Genomic DNA, 15,245 nt, shown 5'->3' with positions numbered 1-15,245 from the left:
GTAAACTCCTCTGTATATAAAAGCCCTTAGACAAGGCATGAAATGTTTTTCTTCTTGCAAATCCCTCCAGATGGCTACAGGATCCAAACCTGGATTAAATAGGGTAAAATACTAGAGGACTGGATCCTGTCCATTTAAAAATAGGGCAGACAGCAGTGTTGTTTTATAATAAACATGGATGGACATAAGCGTGTATGAATCATGCAACAATTTGTTCCTAACGGAATGTGCAGGAAAAATAGAAGCCTGTGTAATCTGTAGGAGGAGGGATCTCACTCAAACAAGGGGTGAATCTGAATTGCCCCTCATTTCCTTTTGTTTCCTTGGTGCTCATTTCCTTCAGGCCCTGTATCTCATTGCTACCAATGGTACTCCAGAGCTGCAGAACCCTGAGAAGCTTTCGCCCATATTTAGAGACTTCCTAAACCGCTGTCTCGAGATGGATGTAGAGAAAAGAGGCTCTGCCAAAGAACTGCTACAGGTAACCACTGGGATGGGGGTGGAGGGGCGCGCTCAAGTCAAGTCAGCACTCTGGCCTTTGCTAAGGATTCCTTTTATGTTTAAAATGGCATGGCTGATGGCACACACATGCCTGAAGGGGCACAGGGAGTGGATTGATGAGGATTTTTTTACTTTAGGACTCTTTTCCTGGTTCCCGTATCTTTTTGTTTTGGCCACTGCTGGGTGGAATATTCTGTAACCAAATTCAAAATGCTCACCTGGGGCCTGATCCTTCAAGATGCAGAGCCCCTTATTCCCATGGTTTCTCCACAGCTGGTGCCCACCCTGTGTGTCTCAGCACTCTTCCCTCATTGCTCAGACTTCTCTCCCTGCTCTTCTTGGCCTTGTCAACTGCATGATTCCCCACGACAGCCCTTCTGCTGCAAGTGTCTTTTTATACCATGTCTCAGACCCTGCTGTCTCTCTCCTTAATTCACCTCAGCTTGGCTACAAAGGGGACTTCCTCCCTGTCCATTCTCTGCTAGTCTGCTTCCCCTGAGACACTGCTACTCATGCCTTAAACGCTAGCCATTTGTTGGGTACCATTCTCTCACTTTTCAGAGTAATGCTCTTCCTTAAATCCCTGCTGTTTCTGTTTCAGGAGCTCGGGTGCTCTAGCCAAAATGCGTCCAGGGGGCAGAACAGTACTGTCCTCTCACCCACTTCCCCTCTGTTTTCATGGATGTCCAGTTCCAGGACTGAATTCAACCCCATCAGTTTGTGTATGTTCCACTCCCACAGAAGTCCAGTGGGAGTTGTGTATGTGTGACTGTTGGCATGGTCATGTCCCTCAAGTGCTCAGTGGTTGGGCTGTACCTGACTTCCCTCACTTGAGATCCTCTTTGAATCTGTCTTCTGCTCTCCCCCCCAGACGTGCTATAGTAGGATTGGGCATTAGAAACTTTACTTGTTACCCACTATACATGGAATTATTTCCCCACTGCAGCAGGTATTTCCACTTCTTGAAATTTACCTCAAAACCCACCTCCTGCAGCTCAGGAGGATCTCTCCATACAGTGCTTTGCGGCACCACGTATAGTGATGGACGCACAACAGTATCTGTGTTGCATTGTAGTAAGTGGAAGGTGTCCTGCAAATGGACCCCTGGATATCTAGTAAATGACTTGGATTGTTAGTTTGACTATAGCTGTGCCAAACTCCAGTTCTGCTTTGCAGATATTAATAGATTGAAAGGCTAGAAGGCACTGTTATGATAGAGTCTGACCTCTTGTATAACACAGGCCGTAGAAAATCACCCAGTGACTCCCACATCCAGCTCAATAACTTGTGGATGAACTAGAGCAGAGCTCTGTGACTTCATTCCATCCAGGACTAAGATCCTCTAACTTTCAATTTATATTTTTGAATTAACTCAGAATCCATGAAGAATTTCCTGAGTTTCAACTAGTTTTGTAAAAAGAAAAGGAGTACTTGTGGCACCTTAGAGACTAACCAATTTATTTGAGCATGAGCTTTCGTGAGCTACAGCTCACTTCATTGGATGCATCCGATGAAGTGAGCTGTAGCTCACGAAAGCTCATGCTCAAATAAATTGGTTAGTCTCTAAGGTGCCACAAGTACTCCTTTTTTTTTTTTGCGAATACAGACTAACACGGCTGTTACTCTGAAACCTGTCAACTAGTTTTGTGTCACAAGCCCATAAAGCTGGGAATTTAGCCTGATTTTGGTGCAAAGCTGGAACTCAGTCCAGGCTTGCTTGAAAGGTTTGTGACTTCAGCAAAACTTTGAGTTTAACCTGGTTTGAGTTTTGAGCTTGTAACTAAACTAAACTGAGCTCTACATGGTTTTGGTGCAAACGTTTCACTCTGTGGTGAGACTTGACCTCAAAGGCGTCATCAATAATTTGGTTTTCTCCTTCTCTCCTAGCACCAGTTCCTGAAAATTGCGAAGCCCCTTTCTAGTCTCACTCCTCTGATTATTGCTGCAAAAGAAGCAGCAAAGAACAACCACTAACACGGAATCATCATAGTCATTGTGCCAAGTCTTTTCAATGTTCATTTCAGAGACTGAATACCTGCCTTCCTGCTCCTTGGGGGTGCCCAAAACTTTGATCCCCTGAGAGTGGGCCACAGAAGTAGTATTTGTTGAATGTTAAAGGAGGCATTGCTGATCTAAAGTCGTGAACAGCCTTCTCACCTGCTTGGTGGGAGAAGATTATTTTGTATGGTTGACAAGGTCTTTTTGAGAACCTCTGAGCCTGATGTAGCAAAGCCAGTTTGAGTTCATATCTCTTAATGTTTATTTTTTAACATAAGTGTGGAGCCTTAGACCATGTTTATCTTAACAAATTACATCTCTCGCTGGCCGCTTTTCCCTGCCTCTGCCCAGCTCAGTTATCACACTACTGAAACTCCTGCATGCTTCAGATTACTTGAATAATGGAGCAGCCAGCAGAAATCTAAACAGCTTTAATAATTGAAAAGGGGGATGCAGGAGTATACGGCACCAAACACTTCCTCAGTGCTGCCGGACGCCTTGACAGAGAGAGCTGAAATATTCTGAATGAACTTTCTGCAACCATCGGAGGATTTAATTCATGGATCGCTTTTGTGCTTCGTCTTGTGAATCAGCCTCTGATTAAAAGATCCTCTTTCTGTTTTCATCTCAGATGTGTAGGCTTCAGTTTTCAATTCTGCTAATTATTAGGTCACTTCCAAAAATAACATTTCTGGTGCGTTAGAAGGTAAATCATAGAAGAAGGTGACAGGCCTGTTTTTAAAACTATTTCATTTGTAAAGCACAGCTTGTGTTAAAGAAATCAGTGCTCTGTATCATAAAACACTGATACAGTGGTCACCATTACAGTATCACCATTTGCCCACATTGGTATTTGAGAAGGTATTATTTCCTATGCCAAGTTCCAGGAAAAATGGTCTTGTCTCAGATGCTTGTGTGTGTGTGAAAGCTAAATAATCTGTTTTCTTTATCCTGTGACTTATCTGGAGGACCAAGAGGGTTAATAATTCCTCTGGTTGCCACAGTTTTTAAAGTATCGGGAAACTTGGAACTGCATCTGAGTGGAGAACTCTGTGGCCTAAACACTGGGCTATAACCAGCTGTATGTTGATTTTAATAAAACTGCTGCATTTCTGATCTCAGGGTGCGAGAGGGAGGATTTAGAGAATTAACTTCATAGTCATAAACACAATCCTCTCAAACTGGACTACTGTTCATGCTATTCTTTGTTTGCCACTGGGTGTCCAGAGGTGATGGCTAAAGTGGTACGTGCAAACTAGATTATTTTACACTGAGTTCCCTAGACCTGCTTATATCCAATTGCGAACATGATATGGAGTCTAAGCTGCTGTAATTTCCATACTGAGGAACCAGAAGATGGTGTAAAAAGGTATGCATTAAAGTCAGGTGGGAGCTGCTTTCTTAGACTCTGCTGTTGCTTTTCTTGCCAGGGCCCCCGCTTCTGTCCCCTTATGGTGTAAATTAAACCAATGTATGAGGGCTTAAATGATGGAGGAACCACTAGGCTTCCAGCAAATGGTAATAGTGCATAGTAGCTCAGTCCAACTCCTAGGCGAAACCTGTAATAGACCTCTCTGCTTGGATACTGATGGATTTTTCTTCATCTTCCCCACTCTGATCTCTGCCTCTTCCCTTGTTGCATAACAAGTTACTGCGTTTAGCCACAATATCTGCCAGATGTACAGTATTTGGGAGATGGACAGAATAGTCTAACAGGTCTTTCCCATCTGTTTTACTTCTAATTTTCCAAGTGAACTTTAATTTCTGATGCCTCATCTTTTTAAAAATTGGTTTGTATAGTTCAGTCACCATCAGCTACATACACATATCTCCTGGTGCAGAGCACTTTTGCTTTCCAATATCTTATGTAAATTCACTGTCATATGAAAATGCAAGCAGTTCCTTTGGTGGTATGGGTGTATCTACACTAGAGGCTTTTGCCAGCACAAATTACACCTTGCACGCCCTTGTCTGACATAGCTATGCCTGCAAAAGTCTGTAGTTAAGATCTCACCTAAAATAACCTGTATTAAGCTGCTTTCAGGGCCTTGTAGCTTGACACAAGTTAAAACACGGTCAACTAAAAGGATGGTCCGAGACACTATTTTCCCCACCCCACCAGCTCAGTGTTCACAGCATGTTCACTGCTCGCAATAAGATCGTACTTTTAAACTCCAGTCATTAAAAATCCCATTTGTTCACCTTTCTGTGACCAAGGATTTCCCTGGACATCTGTTTCTGACTAGCCTTGGGTTTCTGGGTGAACCCCTAGGACGAAATGGGGTGATAATACTAGAACACCCCAGCCCTAGGGGAAGTCGGGTTGGATAATCAGATAGATACTCCCTGGGGAATTTGGACAGAGACTGAAGAGAAGTACCATTGCCTTGAGTAATTGTTGGATAAACGAGGAGTTTATTTATATTTTCCCTGGTGCTGTCTTATTGGCCCATGTAATGGGAAATGGACTACAGGCCACATCCTTAGCTGGTGGATATCCATATAGCTCCGCTGATTTCAATGGAAATACATTGCTTCATGCCAGCTGCCCGACATCTCTAAGACAAAGCCCGTGTAAATAACAGGGATTAGAACCTGATCCATAAAGGCGCTGTGGGTCCTTGCCTCACAATGGGAGCCTGGGAGTTGAGGAGTTCTTTAGCACCTCACATGATATTCTCTGTGTATATATAAAGTCTGCTGCAGTTTCCACGATATGCATCTGATGAAGTGAGCTGTAGCTCACGAAAGCTTATGCTCTAATAAATTGGTTAGTCTCTAAGGTGCCACAAGTCCTCCTTTTCTTTTTGCGAATACAGACTAACACGGCTGCTACTCTGAAAACTATATCCATGCTGGCTGCTACCATAATTGAGCATGGGTGCTGGTAGCAGGACTGCAGCACAGCTTACCCTGACCAAGGATGATTTTTTATAAATAACCATGTTAAATCCTGCTTCAGGCTATCCATTGCCTAGGCGGGCTACAGTCAGAAGGAACCATTTATTCTTTGGCTTCTGTCCCTCAGCTGATTTCTAATCCATGGTGGTGCCTTGCCTAGGATTCCATCAGCACTACTTAGTTTTCTTAATAGCTTTGTGTGAGAGATTTTGCCAAAGGCTTTTTGAGGCCCGTTGATAAATTGTAGCATTGTGACATCAGAGCTATGTCATCTTCTAACAACTAAGTTCTAACAGTCTGGCTTCATTGCCCTGATCTATTGACATGAAAGTCAGTGGTGCAGAGTACAATGGCTGGCTGTCTTAAGTTAACTGCCTCAGGTAAGTCAGGTAAATTCTTCCGTTTTAGTTCTCATGTAGTTTAAAACTCTGGTATCTGCCTTACTTTTAGCACTTGGCTGGACTCATGTATCAATATGTTGCCTTTCCCATTCAGGTATCGCCTCCCATGTCCTGGGCTCAGTGCTGCTTCAGTTCATGCATATGATTGGCTAATGCCAAAGTACAGTAGAACCTCGGCGTTACGAACACATCGGGAATGGAGGTTGTTTGTAACTCTGAAATGTTTGTAACTGAACAAAACGTTATTGTTCTTTCAAAAGTTTACAACTGAACACTGACTTAATACAGATTTGAAGCTTTACTATGCAGAAGAAAAATGCTGCTTTTAACCATCTTAATTGAAATGAAAGAAGCACAGAAACCGTTTCCTTACCTTGTCAAATCTTTTCAAACTTTCCTTTTTTAGTAGTTTATGTTTAACACAGTACTCTACTGTATTTGCATTTTTTTTTGGTCTCTGCTACTGCCTGATTGTGTACTTCTGGTTCCAAATGAGGTGTGTGGTTGACAGATCTCTTAGTAACTCTGAAGTTCTACTGTACTAGAGTAATAAATCTGGTCAGATTTTATGGCCATCACTCTCTGTCTTGGGAGCAATGCTCTCAGAACTTCAAGAAGTTAAAACTTCTTCAGTTCATTTTGAGAACATTTTCATTCCACACGTGTTTAAAAATTAAAAATCCTGGGAAAGCTCTTACCAATGGAGATAAATCTGCATCGTTTTGATGATCGCTTCTTTGGTTTTTACATACTATGGTCTTTTCAAGGTAAATGCTAGTCCTTTAACTGTATTGTCTTGTCAACGATCCTCTTGCCTGTTTGTGAGCCAGATTCCTCAATTTTGCCGCTTAATTAGTTCCCCATTTAATGTATATTTATATTTAAATGGCTCCTTTATATTAGCTGCTTGGAACATAACTTAATAGGTTCTTTGCTTGCCTACTATCAGTCCACGTCAAGGTGTCTCAATCGTGTCAAGTACATCAAAGAATAATAAGGAATGCTCACCACTGCAAATCAGCGACTCGCAAAAGCTTAACAAGAAATTAGGCTGACATCAATCTAGGCAATCAAGGCCCGATCCAGAGTCCACTGGAAGTGGTGGAAAGACTCCCATTGACCTCAGTGGATTTTGAAACAGGCCCTTGAAGAATAGTGAACCCAAAAGTTTATACCTCTCCCTAAAACATAAGAGGCAGATGGGAACTTTCACAATATGCTTAATTATTATTGATAAAATGTCTTATTCACTTAACTCCTCAATGTTTATAGAAATGATTTATTTTACTGAGTTTCTAGGATTTTGTACCCAAGAGGGAGAGAGAGAGAGAGGTGTGTGTGTGTAAATCCTTTGTGTGCCTTTAAAAGGGAAGGCTTGTAGCTGAGGAGGAGAATGGGAATGAGTAAATAGCCGCCCATTGTTATGGCTTTGATAGCACAGCTTCAGTCTTGGAATGTCTTAATTAAAGGGACATATCTGTATCGTTTCAGAACATAAATCTGCTCCATTATTTGTTACTGCTTGAAACAAGTTATTTATGTCCCTGGCAGGCTGGAATATCCCTTTAAACAAAGGTGGTGGGAGTTCTTCTTGAGAAGACCCAGGTTTCCATAGAGACACTTCTGCTCTTTTAGTTGCCTTTTTAACAGATCTTGGTGTGATCAAGGCCAAGTTTAAGTAAAGACATGGAGAAAACCCTTTACATCCACACAAAGGCCAAGATTTTACAAAGGGACGAGTGATTTGGGTTGCCTTAGTTTGGTAGGTGTCGCAACTTTAGACGCTGGTTTTCAAAAAGCTTTGAAAAAGTTGTGCAACCCAACATTGAGGCAATCGAAATCACTAGTCGCTTTTGTAAATCTTGGTCAAGAACACAATAGCTGTGATGATACTCATATCCCGCAAAATACTGCAGCAGTGCATAGAAATAGGCAATATTTACAACAAGGTATTTATGATGTTTGAGAACAGTCTGATTTTATGACCTGTGAGTTAGCTAGATTCAAGTTTTAAAGAATGTTTTGCCTGTCACTTGTTGACATAAAGCAGGTCCAGACAAAAATCCCAGAAAAATGCTCCACTTTGAATTTATTGTATGAAATAAAATGTTTCACAGCAAAGTATGTGAGCTAACATAACCCACTGACAATGTGTAAGAGCATATTTGATCATGTACATCTCCTAAAATTTAGTAAAGGTGAAGTCAGGCTTACAAATGACCTGGCTAACGTTTTTAGGCATGGTTTTTGAGTCGTTTCATTTCCACAAAGCCCACAATTTTATCTCTGCATCAGAGGACATCAGACCGAGCACATGGATAATTGCCTGATTCAGGACCTGACAGTTGCCAATGAAAGTATACAGAATCAAATATGGGATCTTAGAGAAACAGCTCCCAACCTTAATACTGAAAAGCAGGAGCTAATAAAATAAAATAATTGTATGAAAGACCTGGACAGAAACTTGCAAGCCAAGACCGACTGTTTCAGAACAATGGTGGAAGATTGGCAAAGAGGTGGAGAATGTCAAAGAGATTCTGGGACTAGGGGAAGTAAAGATTAAACATTTGGAATTCCAAAACAGAAACTTGGAAAGAGCCAGTGACCAGGTGACTGATGAAATAAAGGGAATGTACCTCCAGATTTCTGCATTATCAGGATTACAAATCTTTTCAAGGAGAAAGATCAGGGATGGGAAACATATCTTCTGAAATCCAGAAGTGCTGAAACAACTGCATAGCAAGCTGGAGATTGCAGAGCAGCAGCATGAAGAGGAAAAATGCCAGGCATCCAAGTTAAGGCATGTGCTGGAAGGATTTGAGCAAATCTGGGAGCTTCAGAAAAATGCCATAATCCCACTGGAAGGACAACTGGAAAATTCAGTGCAGGAGACTGGAAAATGAAGACAGAGTCCAGATTCATTCGTTGTTGAATAAAATTATGGAAGCAAAGCTGGTGCAGGATTCACTGGACAAGAGAAACTTTCTCAATTGCCTTTCAAAAGGTGTCTGGTTTGTATTCACCTTGGTCCTATGCTTTGGATTTATGACCACATCGGTCATGCTATATATCTTTATATTCAACAAAAATTTTAAGTCCGTCAGTCGTCAGTTGCTGTTTTCTGATCACAATCTTGAGTTTGCTGAGAAACCTCCTGTCTCCAGATGCTCTCTGGAAATATGATGGCCTGTGGCCATTTTAAAGTCAGCTGTGTAGCCTCTCTTCCATCTCTTCATATCAGCTAAATGACCCTCCTTCAATGCCTGGATTGTTTCTTCTTGATGTATCAGCTCAATCATTTTTTAAAAAATGCTTCTTTAAAATAAAATCAAATCCAAATAGATTGTCCGCTGGTTCTCCTTTGTGTACTATTTGGATGACTGATTTCAAAGAGTTCCAATAAGTGAGAGAAGTGTAATTTTCCTTTGAGCATACCACACTCATTATTGTTCCTATTACTATATCATGTTTGTCTAGGTATTCTTATAACTCTTATTTAAACTAATTTACCTGCTATTGAAGTAAGGCTCACTGGCCTGGGATTCCCAGGGCTGCACCTATCACCTTTGTTAGTTGAAAACTTTTTGAGAGAAAATATAATTGCTCTGTTGGTCATCATCCTAAATGCCAGTATCTAATACAGAGGCACCAGATAAGAGAGAAGAAGGATGGGCTTGTGGTTGAGAAATGGGACCAGGGAGATCTGGGTGCAGGTCCCAGCAAAATTCTGCGTGACCCTGAGCAAGTCACTTTCTCTCTCTGCCTCAATTCCCCCTGTGTAAGATTCTTTCGTTGTCCCTCCCCTGTGTGTGTCTTTTCTCCTTAGATTGTAAGCTCTTTAAGGCGGGAATTGGACCCTGATTGTATTTGGGGCCTGCAGGTGCACAAATAATCGACACTGACAAAGATGTGATCTGATACTTGCACAGTTGAATAGGAAAGCAGTTTCTTGTATAATGGAAGCTAGCTGCAGCCTGGCCTGACCAAAGCAATGCAGTTAATATTGTGCATGTCTCACCGTGGCATGCCTGAATGCTTTATCCTCCTGAAGTTAAATGAACCAAATGAAATGCCTTGAGGGATTTCACAGGCTTGACTCCTGTAGCAGCCGGTGAGGAAGGAAAGCTCTCATAGCGACGCCCTTACTGGTAAGGTTGGCAGTTCACAAAGCACAGGATGGAAACAGCGGAAGCCCAGTTGGAATGAACGGTGAAACTGACCAATGTGGCAGGAGCAATTCCTTGGTAAACAAGCACATTGAGAAAACATGCACATAGGGACCTACTGGCCGCTATGTAAATTCATACCGCACTATATAACTGGCACTTCCAGCTGCAGATTGCTTTGCTAATTCATAGAATCATAGTAGATCCGGGTTGGAAGAGACCTCAGGAGGTCATCTAGTCCAACCCCCTGCTCAAAGCAGGACCAACACCAACTAAATCATCCTTATTAATCATCCTAATTAATCCTTAACATGTGCCTCCCTCACTGGGGTGTTCATCTCCCTTCTAGAGATGGGCAGGTGCATGTGTGTGTTGTGTGCGTGCTTATACACACATTGTTAGAAGTGAAACACCCAAACGTGCATCCCACTCGGGCTAATCTACTCTACACGATGTGGCCGTTCTTTCTCCACCTTGCCAGCTGAATCAGTGTTAGCTGATCCTCTTAACTTCCCTTCCTCTGAGAGGCTAGAGGTCTTACAAGGCAGAGGACCTTGTGTTACAGAGAATGCTGTATCCCCTGCAATCGTCTTGTGTCTGTGGGTTCTTGGCATGACTAGTCCTATGTTACTTATATTACGGTAGCACCCAGGATCTGGCCCCAGTGGTGCTAGGTGCTGTGCAAATTTATGGGGAGATGTACAGTACATTTGTAACTGGAAAATATTTAACATTTATATTGTGCCTAGTGCCAAGAGGCCAAACAGGTCAGGGCCCTGCTCTGCTAGGTACTGTACGAACAGACAGCTCTGATTGTAATAGTAATGGGGCGAAAGTACAAATCACCTCCCCACAGCAAATACCTGTGGATGAGAGATTAGAAACTCTGCAAAGATCCCTCACTGAGTTCCCTTCAAATTCTTCCATTAATGTATGAGTGTGGGAGGTTGCTCCCCCTGTGCAAGAAGCACAAACCCTACTGATCCTGTGAGACCCACAAAACCTTGTGCCTCCATAAGCCTCTCACATAGATCTATGTCCTTCTTCACCTCCCATCCAAGCACATACTCGCCTGATCGTGCTTGGCTTAGAAAAGACACTGGCGCAGGATCCCAGCAGGAGGCAGTGTAGATTTAGAATACAAGGCCTGGGTCATGTCCTCTGCTGAAAACATGGGTCAAAAATAAATAGGAGAGCAGCAAGTATCTTGCAGATTATTGCTCGTCAAATTTTCTGTGGCAGAAAGCCTGTGGGGGACTGGAGGGCAGTGGGGTAGTGCTCAGCAAACGATACCTGACTGCACTGAAACTGTGATAAGCTCCTGTTGGTGGAGCTTGTTCATTTAGGCTAATGCGCTGGAAGGAAATGGTAGCTAGCGACTTGTGAAGCATAAGTTACTGAAAATTCAGAACGGTTTCTGTTTCAGAGTGAGGTACAACTGGTGCCCAGTCTTTTCAGAAGCTCAAACACCTTCCACGGAAGATTAATCACTAAACATCGAGCCAAGACTTTCAGAAGTGACTTGTGATTTTTGGGTCCTGCAAGTGGCAGTGACTCATGCAAGTGACTTGTGACTGCTGAAGTTTGTGGGAATCCAGCCTGAGACACCTTTAAAGGAGGATGGTTTCCAGACAGTGCTGAAACTCATAAGACTGGCGATACTGGGTTAGACCAAAGGTCCATCTAGCCCAGTATCCTGTCTTCCGACAGTGGCCAGTGCCAGGTGCTCCAGAGGGAATGAACAGAACAGGTAATCATCAAGTGATCCATCCCCTGTCGCCCATTCCCAGCTTCTGGCAAACAGAGACTAAGGACACCATCCCGGGCCATCCTGGCTAATAGCCATTGATGGACCTATCCTCCATCTATCTGTCTAGAACAATTTATCTAGTTCTTTTTTGAACCCTGGTATAGTCTTGGCCTTCACAACATCCTCTGGCAAAGAGTTCCACAGGTTTACTGTGCGTTGTGTGAAGAAATACTTCCTTTTCTTTGTTTAAACCTGCTGCCTATTAATTTCATTTGGTGACCCCTAGTTCTTGTGTTATGAGAAGGCGTAAACAACACTTCCATACTTACTTTCTCCACACCAATCATGATTTTATAGACCTCTATCATATCCCCCCTTAGTCGTCGTCTCTTTTCCAAGCTGAAAAGTCCCAGTCTTATTAATCACTCCTCATATAGAAGCTGTTCCAGACCCCTAACTCACTCTCTGAAAATCAGTCCCCTTTAAGGGGTTTCAGGTTGGTCACCCGAAGTTGCTAGTCAGTGCTCTTTATATTCCTAGGCAGGTTGTTTTATACGAGCTAAAACAACAGCTCACAATGTGTTCACTCTTTTCTCTTTTTAATTATTGGATTATATAGGGCACGTTCTTGATGGAATATTAAAACAGGGTATAAGAATGTACCCCATGGACATTACTGCAAGACTATCTTTCCATGCAAAAAGGCATGACCTGGGAGCCAGGAGATTCAGACTCTAATCCTAGTCTTGCCACAAAGTTCTTTGGACTTCATTTAGGGAGAAGTTTTCAAAACCATTTAACTCCTCTTGAGGCAGCCACATGAGGAGATCCATCTTTCTACTGTTCTCAGCACCCAGCGACTCTGGCTGAGAACAGGAGCTACTGAGTGCTGAGCGCTTAATGTGGCCTTTAATCTCTGTTGCCTCATTTCCCTCCCATCTGTAGAAAACAGTCATTCCCTGCTTCCCAGGGGCGTTGTGAGGCTAACTCGGTGGCCGTGTTTGTAAAGTGTGCAGAGACCCTTTGAATGAAGGTGCTGGAGAAGGATGAAGTATCACAGGCTGGGTTTCCTTTATGATACTCACTGCTCCTCAGGTTTAATCACTAACTCCTGTTCAGGGGTGGTGGGAGTTCAGTGCAGGGAGTGAGCAGAGAATGTCTCCTTCGTGTTCAAGTTAGTGCTCCAATTCTTCAGTCCTGTAGTGCCCCCTGGCGGTTGTATTAAGTTTTCCCACACTTATTAAAGGTTTTGGCCCTTGCAGTTATTTATGGCTTCCTCTTTTTATTCTACCCTTTTACTAGGGCTCCTGTTAACCCTTCCTTTGAACTCTGGTGATTATTCACCCAATTAAGGGTGGGGTTGATGGGAAAGCACCCTGCTCTAGCAGGTAAAGCAATAGAATAGGAGTCAGCTAGACTGAGTCTGATACCTGGCTGTGTGACCCAGAAGGGGATTAAATTTTCATGGGGCCCTGGGCCAGAGCAAGTGGGGGGATCCCCCTTTCCCCTGCAGCCCCACCCCCATTCTGCCCTTTCCCCCATGGCCCCACCCATGGCCCCACCCAGTTCTGCCACTTCCCCTGCAGCCCCGCCCCTGTTCCACCCATGGTCCCACCCCATTCCACACCCCCCCACACACTTATGACCCACAACTCATTTGCTCCTTTCTGCCCCCCCCCCCCAAGACTGGAGAAGTTCTGTCCCTGCCACAGGCCCGGGGCTGGAGCGGGGCGTGAGTGCTCCCCCAGCCCTGAGGCGGGGTCACTCCAGCCAGTGACCTGGGGAAGTTCAGACTCGAAGGGGGGAGAGATGTGACGAAGTTGGGGATTTTTGTACTGTTTTACATGAATAGCATGTGCACGCCTCAGTTTCCCGGTACGTTGCATGTTTAACAAGGTGGTGGGAGAGGGTTTGTTGTTGCAGAGGACCAGGTGTGACCTCGCCTAGCAGCCGGGACCCCCGGACAACGGCCTGGAGATGGGGAACCCTAAAAACTGGTGACTGAGAGGCCCACCCCAGCTTGGCAGTCAGCTGGTTCTGGCCAGTGGGAGGACAAAAGGCTGAGGAGAGAGGACCCCAGTGATCTGACCAACCAGTTCCAGCCAGAGGGGAACAAAGGACAGAAGAGAGAGGGCCCCAGCGACCTGTTTACCTGGGATGGAAGAGTGTCAGGGAGCGAGAGCTCCTCCAGTCCCAGGCCCAGCGGGGTCGGGGCATGGGGGCTTCCCCCACCTGCCCAGCACAGCTACTGGGGTTGGGGCGCGAGGGCTGCAGAGCGCCTCTGCCGGGGAGTGGGGTCGGGGCATGAGGGCTTGCCCTGCCCCGTGCTTCCTCCGGGGCTCCGGACTTCCACCACCCGGTGGCGGATTATGGATTTCCACTGTGTGCATCTGTATGTGGATGCATACAGTGGTGGATTTCCGGGGTGGATTAGCCCCGTCGGCCCAGTGGCTAATCCACCACTGGTGCGACCCTTGGTTAAGTCACTTTACCTCTCTGTTTCCCTGCCTCTATAAAATGAGGATAATACTCATCCAGCTTTGGAAAGCGCTTGGACACACTACAGAGCTGTCACTGACGTCCCCATGTCCAATCCCTGCAGTTAGGTCCAGGACTGGGAACCTGGAGAGCGGTCTGTGCTCTCTCATCCTGGAAATGGCCTCTCGAGGCTGAGACATCTTGGCGGGGGCTTGTGTGGAGGAACTTGCTCTGTCGGTATTCATGTTATGGCTTGCTGTAGATATACAGAAACTTGTGCTTTCAATGACTTCGCTCTTCATCCAGGGTCTATGCACCACTCGCTTCTGGGGCTGCACAACCATCTGCCGAACTTACCCTTCCCCACTTCCTTGACTAATACTGTTTACGGCCAGAAGGGACAGCTCTGATCATTTAGTCTGACTTCCTGCACAACCCAGACCAAAGAAATCCACCCGTCTAATTGATCATACGGCCCATGTCTCGTGGCTGAGCTAGACGTATCTTTTGGAAATACACTGTCTCAGAAAGACAGCAATCTTTTCGCTCTGGCCGACATACAAATCCCTGTTTAAGCTGTTCAAATATACAAAAAAGTCACCTCCAGCTCTTGAGCTTTTCTGTCCGCCACCTTGCTCCCTGTCCTCTTCCTCCTTGGCTGTGTTCTGTCCCAGCCCCAGTTCTGCTGGGTGGTCCCCCCACACGGGGGAGCTCAGTGGCTTTCCTGCACCTGCTCCCGTGCTGCGGCCGCCCTTAGAGGAGCAGAGCAGAAGGAGACTGAGGAGAGCAGCAGAGAGGCAAGGTGTTACTTGCCTGGGCCTCTCTGAGGCGGTGGAGTGCTCCCTGAGCTTTAATGGGTTGCTACACAACAGAGACCTGTAGCGGTTCCTGAGCAACTCCCCTCTGAGGGGCTCTAGGAGCACTGCAGGTGGGCGATTGTGGACCCAAGTAGAGGCGTGCAGGCAGCCAGCAGCAAAGAAGGGCCACAGCCACTACTGGTTGAGGAGGGGGAAGTGGCAATCTGATGCAGGGCTGGCTGGAGCTGCTTCC

General features: G+C 44.9%; 1 protein-coding gene across 10 annotated transcripts in view; it reads left to right on the top strand.

The window, feature by feature from the left end:
* Positions 1-3,896, top strand: part of PAK1 (p21 (RAC1) activated kinase 1) — a 115,054-nt gene extending 111,158 nt beyond the window's left edge. For all 10 annotated transcript variants that reach the window (XM_073335307.1, XM_073335342.1, XM_073335313.1 and 7 more), the window contains 2 exons: positions 344-481; positions 2,389-3,896. In XM_073335307.1, the coding sequence (XP_073191408.1) occupies positions 344-481; positions 2,389-2,475 (225 nt within the window). In that variant the 3' untranslated portion in view covers positions 2,476-3,896. The remainder of the gene's footprint in view (positions 1-343; positions 482-2,388) is intronic.
* Positions 3,897-15,245: the final 11,349 nt, after the last annotated feature.

The sequence above is a fragment of the Lepidochelys kempii genome, chromosome 1, assembly GCF_965140265.1.
Source record: "Lepidochelys kempii isolate rLepKem1 chromosome 1, rLepKem1.hap2, whole genome shotgun sequence".
Taxonomy (NCBI): Eukaryota; Metazoa; Chordata; order Testudines; family Cheloniidae; genus Lepidochelys; species Lepidochelys kempii.
This window is presented reverse-complemented; position numbering and strand designations above follow the sequence as displayed.